The 17,250-nt window shown below is 52.0% G+C and overlaps 1 protein-coding gene across 1 annotated transcript in view; it reads right to left on the bottom strand.

Moving 5' to 3' along the window:
- Nucleotides 1-360: 360 nt before the first annotated feature.
- The window catches only part of gli2a (GLI family zinc finger 2a), an 89,927-nt gene continuing 73,037 nt past the window's right edge, over nucleotides 361-17,250 (bottom strand). The window contains exons 6-14 of the mRNA XM_079254479.1: nucleotides 14,617-14,818; nucleotides 14,345-14,534; nucleotides 12,038-12,148; nucleotides 11,555-11,695; nucleotides 8,653-8,802; nucleotides 6,941-7,105; nucleotides 5,032-5,313; nucleotides 3,882-4,242; nucleotides 361-3,796 (exon numbers count right to left, since the gene is read on the bottom strand). Of these exons, the coding sequence (XP_079110605.1) occupies nucleotides 1,638-3,796; nucleotides 3,882-4,242; nucleotides 5,032-5,313; nucleotides 6,941-7,105; nucleotides 8,653-8,802; nucleotides 11,555-11,695; nucleotides 12,038-12,148; nucleotides 14,345-14,534; nucleotides 14,617-14,818 (3,761 nt within the window). The 3' untranslated portion in view covers nucleotides 361-1,637. The remainder of the gene's footprint in view (nucleotides 3,797-3,881; nucleotides 4,243-5,031; nucleotides 5,314-6,940; nucleotides 7,106-8,652; nucleotides 8,803-11,554; nucleotides 11,696-12,037; nucleotides 12,149-14,344; nucleotides 14,535-14,616; nucleotides 14,819-17,250) is intronic.

Below are 17,250 nucleotides of genomic sequence, written 5' to 3'. Positions count from 1 at the left end.
GGATGATGATCTGGGCTTATTCTAGTCTGGTTGGAGTCCGTCTGTCCGACAGATGAAGTCTGTCTGGAACTGTTTCAGGCTGCAGGATCCCAAACACAGAGTCAGGTTACAGACCTGGTTCAGTCCAAGTCCAGACCAGAACCTGACTGAGATGATGTGGTGGGACCTTCAGACACCTGCAGAGACCAATGTGTGTGTTTATCTTTACATGACTTTACTGTGCATGTGTGTGTGATGACAGCAACGCGGTAAGTTGTGTTTGTCTGACGACAGATGTGTTTTTACGGTCCTGTCTCACCTACAGGGACGACACTCCAGAGAGGACGCAAGGAACAAGTTTAACAGGAAAAAGGTAGTTTATTTAAAATGTACAAAAGTTATATACACACAAACCCACACACACACTGAGCATAGAAACGTAAACGACAGCACACACACAAACATTAAGTCTACGCAGAAATTCAGCAAACATAATAAAATGGAGGAATTTGCAGAGCCGGTTTCCAACCCCGTCCCAAACAGAATTTCTTTTTCAAGTCCGAGTCCGTTTCCTGGTTCGTCTGGAGTCCAGGCGATGCAGCGATGGCGGCGGCGGTAATTAGAGCCAGATCTCTGCTGAGAACACACAGAGGTACTTGTATATTCTTTCAGAGAATACTTCTCATCAGAAACACTGGGGCTCGTTGGCCTCGACAGGCAAACACTCCTCGTCCTCCCCGATGGCGTTCCCCTGTGAGGCGGGACCGTGGAGAGATGAAGCCTCTGATCCGGAGGGCAAAGAAGGAAATCAGACATTACAGTGCCGTCCCTAAGAGCTCAGGGCCAGATCAAAAACCATCATGGTAATGGTGTTTAAACTGGGGCTGTCAAACTCTCCCCAGCTCTCCTGTAAAACCAGAAATGTTCTGGAAGGATGGCTGCAGTCAGTCTTCAGGTCGCGTCTGCACAACAAACGTCCTCACTTGCTGTTTAACCTCAGTGTTTCTGTCCTCCAGCGTGTCTGGGCTGTCAGAGCTCCGCGTTTCGTCTGGTTTTATGGATTTTTCTCACAAAGGTCCGTCTGGTGGCAGTAAAACTGCTGCGTTGTGCATGCAGGAGCCGCATCGGCTTCATGAAGAGAACGTTTTGCCAAAAGAAAGCAGGACGTTCCAGATGACTGCCAAACAGCAGAGATATAATGAGCAGATGCGGGTAAGGGACTGCACCTCCTGCAGCCCAGGTTTAAACACCACAAGTCTATTGCACAACTTAAAGCAATCACCAAATGCTCTGAATATCTACATATCGTCCATTTTTAAGGTTGTCCTCAGATGCTTAAAGTTGATGTTCTCAGCAAGGCACAACGTGATTGGCTATCAGTGCATCACTTTGTAAAGGCCTGTTACACCAGCAAATACTGAACAGCAACTGTTTTGATGTGTTGGGTTAACATAGATGTGGAGCTGAAAAGTATGGCTTTTTCAGAAATAATGATGGAACGTTAACCTCCTAGCTACATTTACTGTAACATTTTCCAATCTGAAGCAAACACGACGAGGTTAGCGTGCTACAGTGGACACTCAGTGCTTTCTAACGAAGTCGGTATTTTCCTGACAGTCCTGGGAGGAGCGGATGGAGGAGGAGGGGTTCGGTCGCTCTCAGCTTATCATGTTTAGGAACTTGCTTTCTTCTGCCAAAGCTGTGAGCATAGAGTTCATGTCACCGATGGCCATGTTGCCGATCCCCGTGGGCACGGACGCCAGGGTGACGGAGTTGCGGGGGGTGGTAAGACGTGAGGAACTCTGGGAGAGGCTCTGCAGCAGGCCTGGACTCAGGGTCCCAGACATAAGGCTGGAGTGGTCCCCATCATCAAGCATGGTGTCGAAGTCGATCTGAGCATGCTCTGTGCCGCCTGAGGAGTCTGCCGTACTGCTGGACACCTGGTTGACTCCCGGGGAGGCCGTGTTGGCTGCAGCAGGGACACCCGGGGACATGGGGGCATCAAAGCTGGCAGAGGACGGCTCGAACATCTGGATGTGACCGGTGTAGAACACGGCAGAGCTGCTGCCGTGGTCCGCCGGTTTACTGGGCCTCTTTGGACTGGCCTCTGAGGTGTCGTTCGTGTGACTCAGACTCAGGTCGGACAGTTTGGGAGTTCGGTTTGGTTGCAGCATGCCAGAACCTGCGTGCTGCCTGGCGCCAGACTTGGGCTCTGCGGGCGGTCGGGGCTGTAACACTCCTCTGTGCTGCTGCTGGGGGGGAACGCCGTAACCTGGCCGTGGATCCACCGGCTGTCCGTAAGAATACCCGTCAGTCTGAGTTCTGGCTCGGTAACTTTCTGGATCTGCCGTGCTCGTGTGGGTCGGTCTGAAGTCGGCCTGATGGCTCGGCCCTTGCTGATGATGGATCTGCTCGGAGAAGCTCACGCTGTTGGGTTGCCTGTGTGGCGGATGCTGCTGGGGGGGCGCGTTCATCGGCCTCTGGCTGCTGTGGTTTATGAACCCCTGCAGGGACACGCTGTGAGCCATGGGCACACCCTGCTGGTTGCCGTTCAGGCCCTGACTTTGTGCCTGAAGCGAGGCAAAGTTGTGTCTCTGCTGGACGACAGCCAGATTCCCCCTGAGAGGAAGCTGCTTGGAGAGCTTCGTCGCCGTCTCCATCGACCCAGAGCTCACCTCGTTCCACTGCACAGGCATGTTGTTCTTCTTCAGGCTGTCTGAGAAGGGCTGCTGGGAGCTGCTGGAACCCATCAGGTAAGACTGCGTGTCCGGACCGGACTGAGCCATGGTCACATCCAACATGGCCGTCCTCCTCTGTGCATGGAAGGATGGTGGGGGGGCCACGCCCGCCTGGTAAACCTGAGTCTGACTGTTATAATCAACCGGCCCCAGGTTGTGTCCTGAGGAGCCAGAATTGTGTGACCTGAGGTACTGAACCACATCATCAGGAAGCACCATATCGTCCTCCCCGCTGTGCTCCACGCCGTCGACGGCCATGTTCTCCATGGCCACATTCTCCGAGATGCTGGGCGGTCTCGGGGCAAACGGGTAGCGCTGGAGGCTCCCGTCAGAGCGAGTGTAGCCCTGTAGGGCCAGGCCGTGGTGCCGCTCCGCAGCTGATGGAGCGTTCATGGAGTTCGTGCTGTTGTAGCGCTGAACCCTCGGGAAGGACAGCGGGTCCAGGGGGGGCCGGCGCACCGGGTCACTCGCTCGGCGTGGAAGGCTGGCGGGGACTTCATGGGGCATCATGCTCGGGGTTCCATACGCAATATCGCTGCATCGCCTGGGTGCAGGTCCAGAGGGGGGCTGATAGAATGGGAGCGCTGAGCCCTCCTGGGAGTCATTGTAGAGCGCCATGCGTGTCCGCAAGCTCATCCGCTCCATGTTGGGGAGAGGAGTGGGCGGGGCTCCACCAACGGCAGCCGCATACTTCGCCTTGAGCCGATAATGCTGAGCTGGCGTAAGACTGAGAAGGCTAGGAAGACCTCCTCCTCCACTGACACCACCGCCACAGTGGCTGGCCTCGCTGGAGCGGCGAGACAGATCCGTGGAGATGGGGTCGTAGGAGTCGGCCGAGCTGATGTTGTTGTGTCGGTTGGTGCCGAACTGCGACGCCTCACTGGAGCGCCGGCTGGAGTAGCAGGGCGAGATGCCAGAGGAGCGCCGGCTCAGGGTGTAGGCTGAGCTGACGGTGCTGGTGGTGCTGTCGCGGCGCTCGTTCAGCTGGTTCAGCAGCGTGACTTCACATGAAGACAGGTCACCCAGCGCTGGGCCGGAGTGCAAACCGCTCATCAGGCTGGCGCTCTCCAGGAGGGAACCTGGCAGACATGGAGGACATTACAAACGTCTCGTCCCTTCAGCCTACAGTTCAGCAGTAAACCACGGAGAGTTGTCTTGTCTTACCGACTGCAGGAATGGGAGGCAGCTTCATGCTGGTGCGCTGGCCCTGCGGCGGCTGCGGCGCTGCGCTGACCCAGGGGCAGGACTCCCTCACTGTCTTCAGCCTTTCCTTCTTGATGTTTTCTAACTTGACGGTGACGGCTCCGCAGTGAGCTTTCCTCATCTGGAGCCCCACCCCAGCCTGCTGCCCGCCAGCAGGAACAGTGGAGTCAACCAAGGGGCCCTCGTCCGGCGCGCTGAGGTCCCCGAAGCTGCCCCCGCTGTGCACGGCCATCTCTACCCCACTGTCGTTGTTGTTGGCGCTGCCGAGAGGCGACGGCTCACTGCTGCATGACGAGTGGTCGCCAGGGCTGGACTGATACGTCTGCAGGAGGACGGCGAGGACACGGCGGTTAGAAGGGTCATAAATAATTCAGCTTCCTGCCAAAGTTAATGCTCACATCAGTTCTGCTAACTGAATATAAAATGTGAAGAAAAACAAAAATGAGACAAAAAGGGATGAAATTTAAAATGAGGAATGAATACAAATGAAAGAGAAACAATCGGAACAGCCTCATGCCACGCTCAGAAACTACATGAAGCATTCCTCACTGTTAAATTATTCCCAAAGAGAAAAGTCCTGATTGTTTTGTGATAACTAATGTAGGTCTGTAGTTCCAGAACCTCCTGCATTATGGACGAGTGTGATTTATTTACAATAAGGAAACAAATGGATAATAAATGAGCTCTGCGAGCAACAATCCGGTGGTGACAGCATTCACGCTGACCAAAGTAAACTCATGTCTTGATCACAACTTGATGGAAGCACTATTTGTTGAGAACACATGCTAGAACAGCCGAAGACTTCCACTATTCATGCCGGCTTTCATCGTCGCTCAGCGTTTGATCTCGTGTAGAGAAAAGTCCAGTTTCATGGAGAGAGTGTGTGTGAATGAACGTTTGCATCTCATACAGAAAAATGAATAATCATACAGCCAGGATGTTGATGGAGGCCATGCTGAGGCAGTCTGTGTGCTCACCTCAGAGGAGACTGTCCATTAGGAGGGTGTTAAAGGAGAGACAGAGGCACAATCAAGCCGCAGTCCAGAGAGAGAATTCGGAGGGATGTAAACTCACATAAAACAACAGGATAATACAAAGCAGCAGAACTTACCAAAGAGTTCTCTGTCTTGATAGATTTGACTTGCAGGCAGTCTTCTGACCCTCTGGATGTGCTGTTGGCCTCCGTCCTGCCATCGCCGCCTCTTGTGCCGTGTCTGTAGCTGGCCTCCTCCTCCCCGTTCCCTTTAGGCGGCTGCAGCCTCGGAGGAGCGTCGCTGCGCTGCTTCTTTGTGACGTGAGCTTCCGGTCCGTGGACAGTCTTGACATGCTTCCTGAGAGAGCTCGGGTCTGTGTAGCGCTTCGTACAGCCGGGGATTTTACACACATACGGTTTCTACACAGATGTGGACAGAATGCAGATTCACAAAGTTCAATGTGAAGCAGAATTTTAACCCTTAAAAACCTTAAAAAGCTATTTTATCACTGCTTCTATCTTGTTTATCAATGTCAAAACTCCCAGTCAACCTGCAAACATCATGTCTCCATGCAGAAGTGATGTTTCCATGGAGACGTGATGTTTCCATGGAGACGTGATGTTTCCATAGAGACGTGATGTTTCCATGCAGACAAGATGTTTCCATGGAGACATGATGTTTCCATGCAGACGTGACGTTTCCATAGAGACGTGATGTTTCCATGGAGACATGATGTTTAAGTCTCAGCTGTCAGATTCTGAGGCTAAAATGATGTAAAATGAATGTATGAATAGATAAAGCAGCATAAAGAGCAACACACACTGTTTCCATGTTTCCACACGTCTTCCTGCTACTATCTACCTGCTGTCCTCACTGCAGCACCTCCACCTCAGCTGCATCCCAAACATCTTCTTGGCTTTATTCCAGCCATAGAGGATCATTATTTTCCTGCTCTTCTCATCACTTGTTGATCTTTGGCTGCTCCTGATTGGACGTTACCGTCAGTTTAAGCTCTCTGATTGGTGGAAAGTCTGACAGGAAGTGTCTTCATCGTCAGAGGTCTCTTAGCAACATGGTAGTGATGGTGATGAAGATGTGATAAATAATGGTGGATTTACCATCTAGAGTCTCTGAATAAACACTACATGCACACTCAAAAATAGAGGTACCAGCTTGTACCTAAAAAGGTACAAATGCTTGTCACTGGGGGTGTACTCTTTTGAGAGACATTTCTGTACCCTTCAGTTCTGGTCTATTTTTGTACCTTATCAAGTTCAACCTCACCTTATCAAGTTATGTTTTTTTATGTTTTCCACAGCATCAGGCCTGGTCCATGCCACCTAGCAATATTATCTTATCTTTAATCTAGAAATAATCTTCAAAAACTCAAAACTACTGACCAGCCGTACACTTAGTCTGCAGCATCTGACTGTTTTGTAGTACGACTGTCTTCACTCAACTCTGCTCTAGTTTGTAACATTACAGCCATAATAGTTTTTTTTCTCCACCTTTGTGGGTCTAAACCGGTATTAACAATACATTTCTTTTGAGGCGACTTTTTACATTTTTTTTCATTAAAATCCTAGCACTGTTGCTAACACTAGTTTTTGTCACGACAAACATTTTTCAATGCTGCAGGTACCCTTATGGTTAAAATGGTACAAATTTGTACTTTATGTCACTTTGAACCCTTTTTCATACTCTCAAGGTGCTTCTGGTCTCTTAAAGACCAGTATTGTACTTTTGAGAGAACATTTCTTTAAAATGTACTTATAGGTACAGAAATGTCCTTATCTTGTACCTCTATTTTTGAGTGTGTTGTGTCTGGACTGTAAACCTCCTGGACGGATAGAAACGCTGGAAAACCTCCATAAAGGGTCAGAAATCCCTCAGAGTTACACACTACTATTCCTGACGGTGGATCAGGTAGACCTCAGGGATCTGATGCGGGTTTAAGGCTTAGTAAAAACAGTAACAGGTGGGAAAATATCTACATAAAACTTGAAGCATCAGTGTGTGTTGATCCGCATGTTTGCATGAACATACCTCATTAGAGTGTGTGCGGTTCTGGTGTTTGGCCCGGTCCGAGGCGTTGGAGAAGGCCTTGTTACAGCCTTCATGCTCACACACATACGGCTTCTCCCCGGTGTGGGACCTGAGGTGGGTTTTGAGGTTCTCCAGACGGGAATAAGCTTTAGAACAGCCTTCAAACTGGAAGCAGAGGTTAGTATTGTGTTGTTTTGTCAGCAGCTGTGCAGCAACAACAAACACAGAAATGTTTTGTGTGATTTAGTTTTAATGTAATCCACTGCTGGGCTGCTGCCCACCTACTGTGGCGAGCCACACAAAAGCCAAGCCCGTCTGCTAAAAAAGGGCTATTATGTGGAATATCTAAACTAAGTGTGAGGTGTGGTAGTGCTCTTTGTCTTGTGTGCTTTGTTGAAACAAAAAGAAGTCTGTTTAGCCTTTGTATTCACTTGTACTGTACAAGCTATAATTTGCTATTCCCTCTGAACCGTCATTGTGAGTATAATTGGCTTTGAAACTGAAAGAGAATCGAAAACGAGTAGCTCAGAAAGAGGATGAAAATGTCAAAAGATTCTTCCTTAAAGACAAGACTAAAGGCGAGCTGGAGTGTTATGAGAAGATGCATGTGGGATTTGTGCACAGAATATATAGTTTGCAGTTAATAAGGACCCATGGCCCCCTGCTTGCCTGCAGATTTTAATTACACACCCACGCTGTCAATCAGCTTCTTCAGCTTCTCCTTCACAAGTCATCGCTTCTAATGCATTCATCAGAGCCTGTGAGGAGCTTTGAAGCAACGCAAACAGGCCGACAAGTTCATCTTCACACGGCAAACGAAGGCTCCAAAGAAACCCCACCATGTGGCGACATGGATGCTATCGCCACCGATGAGCCCGCTGCTACGCATGACCAGCTACGGCTGCATGCTGTGTGTGTGTCTTCACCTCTGCAGAGCTGACACACACCTGACAACGACACGAAGCCGGTCCGAGCTGGGACAAGCAGACGTTAGTCACGACCACGACTGATTTCTGTCATCAGGTCTTTACATGTTGGTAAAACAACCATATTCCTCTCTGTGACCTCAAGGTGCCGATAAAAACTGTATCATTATTCATTATTAAAAAGCAAGACGTTCCTGTTGCTGAGTGTGTGTTCAGCATGCTGGTTGTGTTTCCACCTACAGGATGGTTTCTCAGGAAGTAAGAAATTCTGATTTCAAGCAGGACAAGTTTCATTTCCGACCCTTCCTGGTCATTTTTCCAGAAGTTCGCTCCGACTTCTCCTCCTACTGGGGAAACTTTACTGACTCAGAAGGTGTCCTTTGTCCTTTCCCAACAGCCAGGAGAGACGTCTCAGAAGGACATTTTCCTAGTGATTGTGGGTGTTATTAATGGTTAAAAATGGTAAAAATGTTAGAAATACAGGTTAGAAAAATGTCCCCTGAGACGGTTTTATCCTGGAGCTGGCTGGAGCAACCTGCAGCCAGTTTTAGTCTAAATGTACAAGCTGCAGGTTTTACAGGATGACATGAGCAGCTTGGTTTTCTGGGGGTCAGACTGAGAGGATCAGGAGCTACGTTGGGATCTCAGGACCAAATCCACCATCATGACGTAACTGTGTTTGTTGTTGTTGACAGAAGGAAGATTTGTAGCATTAAACTGGTCTGTTATGTCTGGATGAAGCGTTTTAAATAAAGTTTTGTCTCATTTGAGCCCTGAGGGTCTTACCGTGCATTTGTGGGGCTTCTCCCCTGTGTGTCGCCTCATGTGGACCACCAGCATGTACTGGGCTTTGAAGGGCTTCTGCTCGCGTGAACACTCCTCCCAGCGACATACAAACTCCTTCTTCTCTCCATGGATGTGGTCGTTGTTGATGTGCTGCGTGAACAAACCAGTTCTGGTCAGTCGCTTCATCTTTCTCAACAAATGTCTGAAAAAAGTAAAAGTGAAAAGAACGAGACCCCCAACGTGTGTGTGTGTGTGTGTGGTTTCTGAAGACGAGTCAGCAGATCGTCGTGTTTTTCCCACCAGGTCCTTCTCCCTGCACCGCCAGCGCCGTTCCTGAGCTTCTGCCAGAGGAAGATAAAACCTGAAAACTGTTTTTCTGGACGTTTCTGAAGGAAGAGGAACTTCCTCCGCCGTCCTCCACGATCTACGCTGTAGGCAGAGCAGGATGTCGGGCTTCTAGCTCGTAAACTAAACTCTGAGACAGATCTGCTTGAATTTCTGCTGCAAGCAGACGAAAGGAATAAGGAGGGTCCCGAAACCGGGTCCAGAAGTCTCCAACATTATGCAGCCAAACCAGCTGCTACAAGGACACCATGTGGTCCAGACCCACTCCAAGACTGGCTGGAGATCACCTACATTACCACAGGACATGTAGTGGGAGACTGGACTCATCTGGATTCACCTAGACTCATCTGGACTCACCTAGACTCATCTGGACTCACCTAGACTCATCGGGACTCACCTAGACTCATCTGGACTCATCTGGATTCACCTAGACTCATCTGGACTCACCTAGACTCATCTGGACTCACCTAGACTCATCGGGACTCACCTAGACTCATCTGGACTCACCTAGACTCATCGGGACTCACCTAGACTCATCTGGACTCATCTGGACTCACCTAGACTCATCTGGACTCACCTAGACTCATCTGGACTCACCTAGACTCATCGGGACTCACCTAGACTCATCTGGACTCACCTAGACTCATCTGGACTCACCTAGACTCATCGGGACTCACCTAGACTCATCTGGACTCATCTGGACTCACCTAGACTCATCTGGACTCACCTAGACTCATCGGGACTCATCTGGACTCACCTAGACTCATCTGGACTCACCTAGACTCATCTGGACTCATCGGGACTCATCTGGACTCACCTAGACTCATCTGGACTCACCTAGACTCATCGGGACTCATCTGGACTCACCTAGACTCATCTGGACTCACCTAGACTCATCTGGACTCATCGGGACTCATCTGGACTCACCTAGACTCATCTGGACTCACCTAGACTCATCTGAGCAGGGTCTCTGGGTAAACCAGGACTGCATGGACAGAACTTTAGGTCTTCCTTCCTGGTTCTGGTCCTGATGGAGGTTTTCCTTCCTGGTTCTGGTCCTGATGGAGGTTTTCCTTCCTGGTTCTGGTCCAGAGGTTTTCCTTCCTGGTTCTGGTCCAGAGGTTTTCCTTCCTGGTTCTGGTCCTGATGGAGGTTTTCCTTCCTGGTTCTGGTCCTGATGGAGGTTTTCCTTCCTGGTTCTGGTCCTGATGGAGGTTTTCCTTCCTGGTTCTGGTCCTGATGGAGGTTTTCCTTCCTGGTTCTGGTCCTGATGGAGGTTTTCCTTCCTGGTTCTGGTCCAGAGGTTTTCCTGCACCAGTTGCAGGTTTATGTAATCCATGTGATCCTGTTCAGAACAGGGTTCATGGAGCGCTTGGTTGCCTTTTGGGGGCTCTAACAGATGTATTGGACTCGACCAGAACCAGAACCAGAACCAGGATGCAGACTGAACAACACCACATGGGAATTTGTGCACTTCCAGAGGAACTGCTTCATTTCCTCAGGACATCCAAGCTGACAATGCTCCACTTGGTGGTGATTTTCTCCGGCGGGGAAAAGCTGTGTGGTCGGCAGTTCTGCTGAGATCTGGGTGTAGGAGGGGGAATGGAAGCAAGCTGTGGCCCCAGACGACGTCTCTATTTCCAGGTTGAAACTATAATTTGCTTTGGTCGGAGCAGCAGCCACAAATAGAAAAGAAAAGAAAGAAAAGAGGCCACAGGTGCACCGTTCCTCTTCTCCTTGCTCCAGATGATACTGGGAGAACTTTGTGAAGAACCACGGCAGGAACGGTGTCCCTGAAACAGGTTTCTAGTTGCAGTTTAATAAAACTTTTCGCCAGCAGAGGAAAACAAATGTTTCCTGTGAGGGTTTGGGAATGTGCTGGCCTCACGCCGTCCACAGATCAAACCCCCCAACCAGCTCCACCGCTCGCTAAGGTCGGCACATTCCCGCAGAGCTTCGGCCGAGAGAGGCCAAAAGTCCTTCAAGGTAATTCAGGTCCTAACAGCCCCCAGCAGCCTGTCCACCCCCCCACTGGCGCGTAGGAATGTGGACCTGATGCACCCCCCACGCGCCAGAACAGGCGTGAGGAGCTGGACGGCCAGTCGGAAAGTGGTAGGCAGGAAGAGAAGCTGGTTTGGAAAGGGGGGTATAAAGTCTGAGTTGCTGACCCGACGATGGATTTATGGCCGTCTCTGTGGGCTTCAGGGGTTGGGGGTGTTGCTGGGGGTGAAAGGTCAGGGGTCAGGGGGCTGAGAGGTCTACAGAGTGGAGTGGCACAGCTGCAGAGAGCCGGCTTGAATTTGGCGAGAGGCTGATTAACGCTGCGCGTGGCAACCCAACGGGACGGTCCCTTCTCTGACCATCACGGCTGATTTAACGACAGGCATGAAAAACAAGACTCAGGAGGTCCTGATGGCGTGCTCTGCATGCTAACACACACGCCTGCATGAACAAGGTGGGGAAAAGGAAGAAGCCAGACAGTTTCGGTGAAATCCCAACCAAACAGATGAAAGATAAAAACCGAGCGCCGTGCACGGCTGCCGGACACGGTGCTCACATGAACAAGCTGCTCCTGGCTGTCGTACTCCCTGGAGCAGCCCTCCCAGTGACAGTTGGTCTCATAGATGGCCTCAGGCTCCTGTTTGCACTCGTCCTTGTCCAGATCCTCGCTCAGGTCCAGGATGCCTCCACCATGGTCCTGGAGAAAAGTGGTGTTACAGCAGTAGAACCGGTACGCGGACCCGAACAGAACCAACCAACATCACGTCGACATGTGCTCAATATGCTAATGAAACACTTCACTACTTATCTTATCTACTTCTTCAACACAGCTAAGAGGCCGATCTCACCATGCAATGCTGATTAAAGCTGCTTTTTATTCATTATCTATAATCAATTAGGACTAAATTAGCAATTAGAATAAAAGATGGAGCCATAAATAACTGTATCTGATAGAGGTATTGTTGTGAAGCGCATTTAATCATTCATGCAAATGGGGCCCTGAAAAGATGGAGCAGATGTTCGAGTCCATCCTTCTCACCTGGGAGGACGGGGAAATGGGCAGCGGACCCTCTGCTTCGGTCTTTACCTTGGACCTTTTGGTTGTCAATGGGTTGACTGTGCTGCTCACGGCTGGATCTCCGCTGGCGTTCTGGAAACGAGAAGACAGGAAGAGGTTGGAGACGTCTTTTAGCTGTTTTCCTGGTGAAGACATGGACGTCAGAGAGGACTTCATAACCCAACAGAAGTCATTCACACCAACAAGCAAAGTGTTCTTAAACTTTTCATTTTAACTAGTAAACCCTAAAACTCCAAACCATCGCTCGCTGCCTGGTCCTCCTGGTTGTTTTTTATATGTATAACACACGGAGGAGAAGCTGGACCTTCTGACCCCGGCCAGCCTGAAGACGTGATGTTTGCTCTCCACTTCTCAGATTCTGAAACTAAAATGAAGCAACATAAACTTTTTGCTCCTTTGTTAAACTGGCTGCGAGTTTAAGCTCTCTGATTGGTGGAAAGTCTGACAGGAAGTGTCTTCATCATCATGTCCAGGTGAAAATAGAGGTCTCTTAGCAACATGGTGGTGATGGTGATGAAGATGTGATAAATAATGGTGGATTTACCATCTAGAGTCTCTGAATAAACACTACATGTTGTGTCTGGATTGTAAACCTCCTGGACGGATAGAAAACCTCCGTAGACCAGCTGGAGGGTCACATGACCGTCCCAGAGTTACAGACTGCCGTTACTGACGGTAGGAGAGGTAGACCTCGGAGATCTGGAGGAGTTTTAAGGGTTAAAACACCAGATTCCTCTGAGCTGACGCATTGCTCTCATACATCAGCAGATAAATAAGAAGTCGGCTTATGGAGCAGTTTTTGTCTGACTTGTCCTCTGCTCTGAGACACGAGGGGTACCGCGGCCCGGCGGACGGTACCGCGGCCCGGCGGACGGTACCGCGGCCCGGCGGACGGTACCGCGGCCAGGCGGACGGTACCGCGGCCAGGCGGACGGTACCGCGGCCCGGCGGACGGTACCGCGGCCCGCCGGACGGTACCGCGGCCAGGCGGACGGTACCGCGGCCAGGCGGACGGTACCGCGGCCCGCCGGACGGTACCGCGGCTCGCCGGACGGTACCGCGGCCCGGCGGACGGTACCGCGGCCAGGCGGACGGTACCGCGGCCCGGCGGACGGTACCGCGGCCAGGCGGACGGTACCGCGGCCCGCCGGACGGTACCGCGGCCAGGCGGACGGTACCGCGGCCAGGCGGACGGTACCGCGGCCCGCCGTCGAGACTAAACACTTTAGACTTCTTTATGATCGCCAAGCCGCAAGCAAATATGAAAGAAGAAGAGTTATAGCTCTTGTTATAGCCTGCAGAGGGGCCTGGGCTCAGGAAGTGTGTGTGTGTGTGTGTGTGTGTGTGTGAGAGGGATTTTGATCTGCCCACTGACTGAACATGGCAGAGACACTCAGAAGGCCGTTTAAAGTTCTAATAGGAACTAAGAGAAAGCAAAGATATGAATGAGCCCAGTGACTGAGGCTTATTGGAACATGGTGGTGTGTGAGAGTGTGTAAGTGTGTGTGTAGGGGGGGGGGGGGGGGTCAGTGTAATCCCACCCAGCACTTCAGTACAGCTCAGCATCTCTGCAGGCCTCAGTCATTCATTTGGATGAAAACCAAACCAGAAATATGGTTGTGATCAGAGTTTGTGTGTGTGTGTGTGTGTGTGGGGGGGGGGGGGGGGGGGGGGGCTCTGAGCTGTGGATTTCAGATGAAGTTCCTATAAATATTCTAGCAGTGATGAAGAGTGATCTTATCGTGTCTGAGTGTTTCAGGGCAGGACAGCAGACCAGAACCCGTCCAGAACCCATCCAGAACCAGTCCAGAACCTGTCCACAACCCATCCAGAACCAGTCCAGAACCTGTCCAGAACCCGTCCAGAACCAGTCGAGGACCCGTACGCTCCTCTTCCCCAGCAGGCTGCAGGAATCCGGTCCGGCAGATGTGTGTGTTTGCCTCCATCTTCCTGTCTGTGTGTCGCACATAGACACCTACAGACCAGCTAACCCGCAAGGCTGATCCCAGTGTGAGGCACTGGTCCGATCCCAGTGTGAGGCACTGGTCCGATCCCAGTGTGAGGGACTGGTCCGATCCCAGTGTGAGGGACTGGTCCGATCCCAGTGTGAGGCACTGGTCCGATCCCAGTGTGAGGGACTGGTCCGATCCCAGTGTGAGGCACTGGTCCGATCCCAGTGTGAGGCACTGGTCCGATCCCAGTGTGAGGGACTGGTCCGATCCCAGTGTGAGGCACTGGTCCGATCCCAGTGTGAGGCACTGGTCCTACCTGGTTTGTGTCGGAGGTGGAGCTGTTGGACATCGGCAGAGCAGTGAGGGGGTGCTGGCGTGCAGAGAAGGAGGCCGGTGACGGCTGCATCAGAGGGGGGGTGTGGCCGAAGGCGTTGAGACCTCTCTGCTGGGACAACAGCTGCTGGTAGGCCACGGGGTTGATGGGATGGGGGAAGCTGAACGTGGGGCTGGATGAGAGGGAAGAGGAGAACATGTGGAAGGACTGGATGCTGGACAGGATCCACAACAACCAAGTGAAACATCCCAAACCTGATTCCTCCCACTGAGAGGTGTCCGTAGGAGCTGCTGGCGGCCGAGCTGGAGCGGGAGTTGTTGATGTAGGCCACGAGGGAATTGGGCGAGGTCCGGATCATCGTCTGCAAGTCAATGCTGGCGTCTGAGAGCGGTGAGATGGACAGCGCCCTCTTCCTGCTGAGCCGGGGTGTCAGCCTGGGGCTGGAGAAGCGGGACACTGGAAAAAAGACAAACCAGCAGGAACTTCAACAGATGACCTTCTTTATGTTTTGTTACAAGTCACGAGTGAGGATTTGAGGTGCGAGTCCTGCCGTGTCGGACAGAGTCCTGCCGTGTCGGACAGTGTCCTGCCGTGTCGGACAGAGTCCTGCCGTGTCGGACAGTGTCCTGCCGTGTCGGACAGTGTCGGACAGAGTCCTGCCGTGTCGGACAGTGTCCTGCCGTGTCGGACAGAGTCCTGCCGTGTCGGACGTGTCGGACAGAGTCCTGCCGTGTCGGACAGTGTCCTGCCGTGTCGGACAGTGTCCTGCCGTGTCAGACAGAGTCCTGCCGTGTCGGACAGTGTCCTGCCGTGTCAGACAGAGTCCTGCCGTGTCGGACAGTGTCCTGCCGTGTCGGACAGAGTCCTGCCGTGTCGGACAGTGTCCTGCCGTGTCGGACAGTGTCCTGCCGTGTCGGACAGTGTCCTGCCGTGTCGGACAGTGTCCTGCCGTGGCGGACAGAGTCCTGCCGTGGCGGACAGTGTCCTGCCGTGGCGGACAGTGTCCTGCCGTGGCGGACAGAGTCCTGCCGTGTCGGACAGTGTCCTGCCGTGTCGGACAGAGTCCTGCCGTGTCGGACAGTGTCCTGCCGTGGCGGACAGAGTCCTGCCGTGTCGGACAGTGTCCTGCCGTGTCGGACAGAGTCCTGCCGTGTCGGACAGTGTCCTGCCGTGTCGGACAGTGTCCTGCCGTGTCGGACAGAGTCCTGCCGTGGCGGACAGAGTCCTGCCGTGGCGGACAGAGTCCTGCCGTGTCGGACAGTGTCCTGCCGTGGCGGACAGTGTCCTGCCGTGTCGGACAGAGTCCTGCCGTGTCGGACAGTGTCCTGCCGTGTCGGACAGTGTCCTGCCGTGTCGGACAGTGTCCTGCCGTGGCGGACAGAGTCCTGCCGTGGCGGACAGAGTCCTGCCGTGTCGGACAGAGTCCTGCTGTGTCGGACAGTGTCATGCGATGAAGCGTCCAACAGAAACACAAGGCATCCTGAGGCCTGCTGGAAGCCCCGACTGCTCCAGACTAAACTCTATCTCCTCCATCTTTCTCACACACATAGCTGCCCTGTTTAACATTCGCGTCCTCTTATGCATAATGAATCGGCCCCAGTCGTTCTCAGTAATTACTGCGATAGGGATCTCTTTCAGCCCGCTGTACTGGAGCGAGTCAAATGGAGGCAATTTAAACAAATTGATTTCAGAATACCATTAAAAAGAAAGAACAAAGCGAAGCCACAAAGGTAGGGTTCATAGCGGCCTTCTCAACCTACCCTCTACTTCTTCCTTCATCTGGCAAGACGAGAGCCATGCTTTCCCATGATCCTGAAGACAAGCTGGTTTCACTCCAAACTGGATGGAAGTCCATCATTCATGGGAATTTATGTAGTATTTCTAAGGTATGCAGCGCCCACTCCCACGGAGAGGTCCCCGGCACCTGGTGGGTGCTGCTGGGAGCCGGAGAGCCAGACTGGGCTGTGTGTCATTAGGACTAACAGCAGACATCATCAGAGGCGCGAGAGGCAGGAAGGCCATAATAGGCCCATCGCCGCTCACCTAGGCACATGCATGCTGTCCTGACACACACACACACACACACACACGCGGAGCATTGGCAACCCTGCGCTGTTGCTGGTAAGACTCAAACCCCCCAGCTAAATGAAATCCGGCAGCGCTGTAATCACTGTGCCAGACCTGCAGCCATAAAGCTGCAGCTCTTTCCTCCAACGCCGCTACGTTTGGAGGTGGTGAGTCGTAAAGCGCCGACATGTGCGCTCAGTTAAAAGGCCCCCGGGAACTTCACATGGCAGACGGCGGTAGTTGGGGCCCTGAAAAAAACCACTGATGAAAATTACAAAGATGTGTATCAAAGAGTTGGCAAAAACAACAAACCGTCCTCAGGAATGTGTCTTTGTGGTTAATAAATAAATGTGTCATCGTTCTCAGACACGGGGGGGCGGGGCGTCAGCGAGGGAGGAGGAGAGGCGGAGGTAATCTGCCTCCATGCTCGAAGACATCAAGTTTCTTTTAAAACAAAGAGCCTCGCAGCTGTTCTGACTTTACTGGATATGAGTATAATTACCGCTTCTGAACGAAGCCGATTATTTCTGCCGCGCTTTCTGAACAGACGAACATGACGTAAACAAACTACGTCTCCACACGACAAGGGCCGAACGTAGAATCTGTCTTCACAGAAAGCTGCCCAGCGGCGCGTAAAGTCATCCTCGGAGTGAGGAAAAGAAGAGTAAACGCTTTACTGTGAAACCCCCTTCATCACCATGGAAACCAGCAGGGTCTTCATCTCCATGGAAACAAAGCAAACAAAGCCAGAGTCACAGGAGACACATCAGTTTTTTACAGCTGGAATAAAAACATGATGTGTGACTGAGGCTGTGAGCTGT

This window comes from Telmatherina bonti (assembly GCF_933228915.1).
Source record: "Telmatherina bonti genome assembly, chromosome: 15".
NCBI classification, from domain to species: domain Eukaryota; kingdom Metazoa; phylum Chordata; class Actinopteri; order Atheriniformes; family Telmatherinidae; genus Telmatherina; species Telmatherina bonti.
This window is presented reverse-complemented; position numbering and strand designations above follow the sequence as displayed.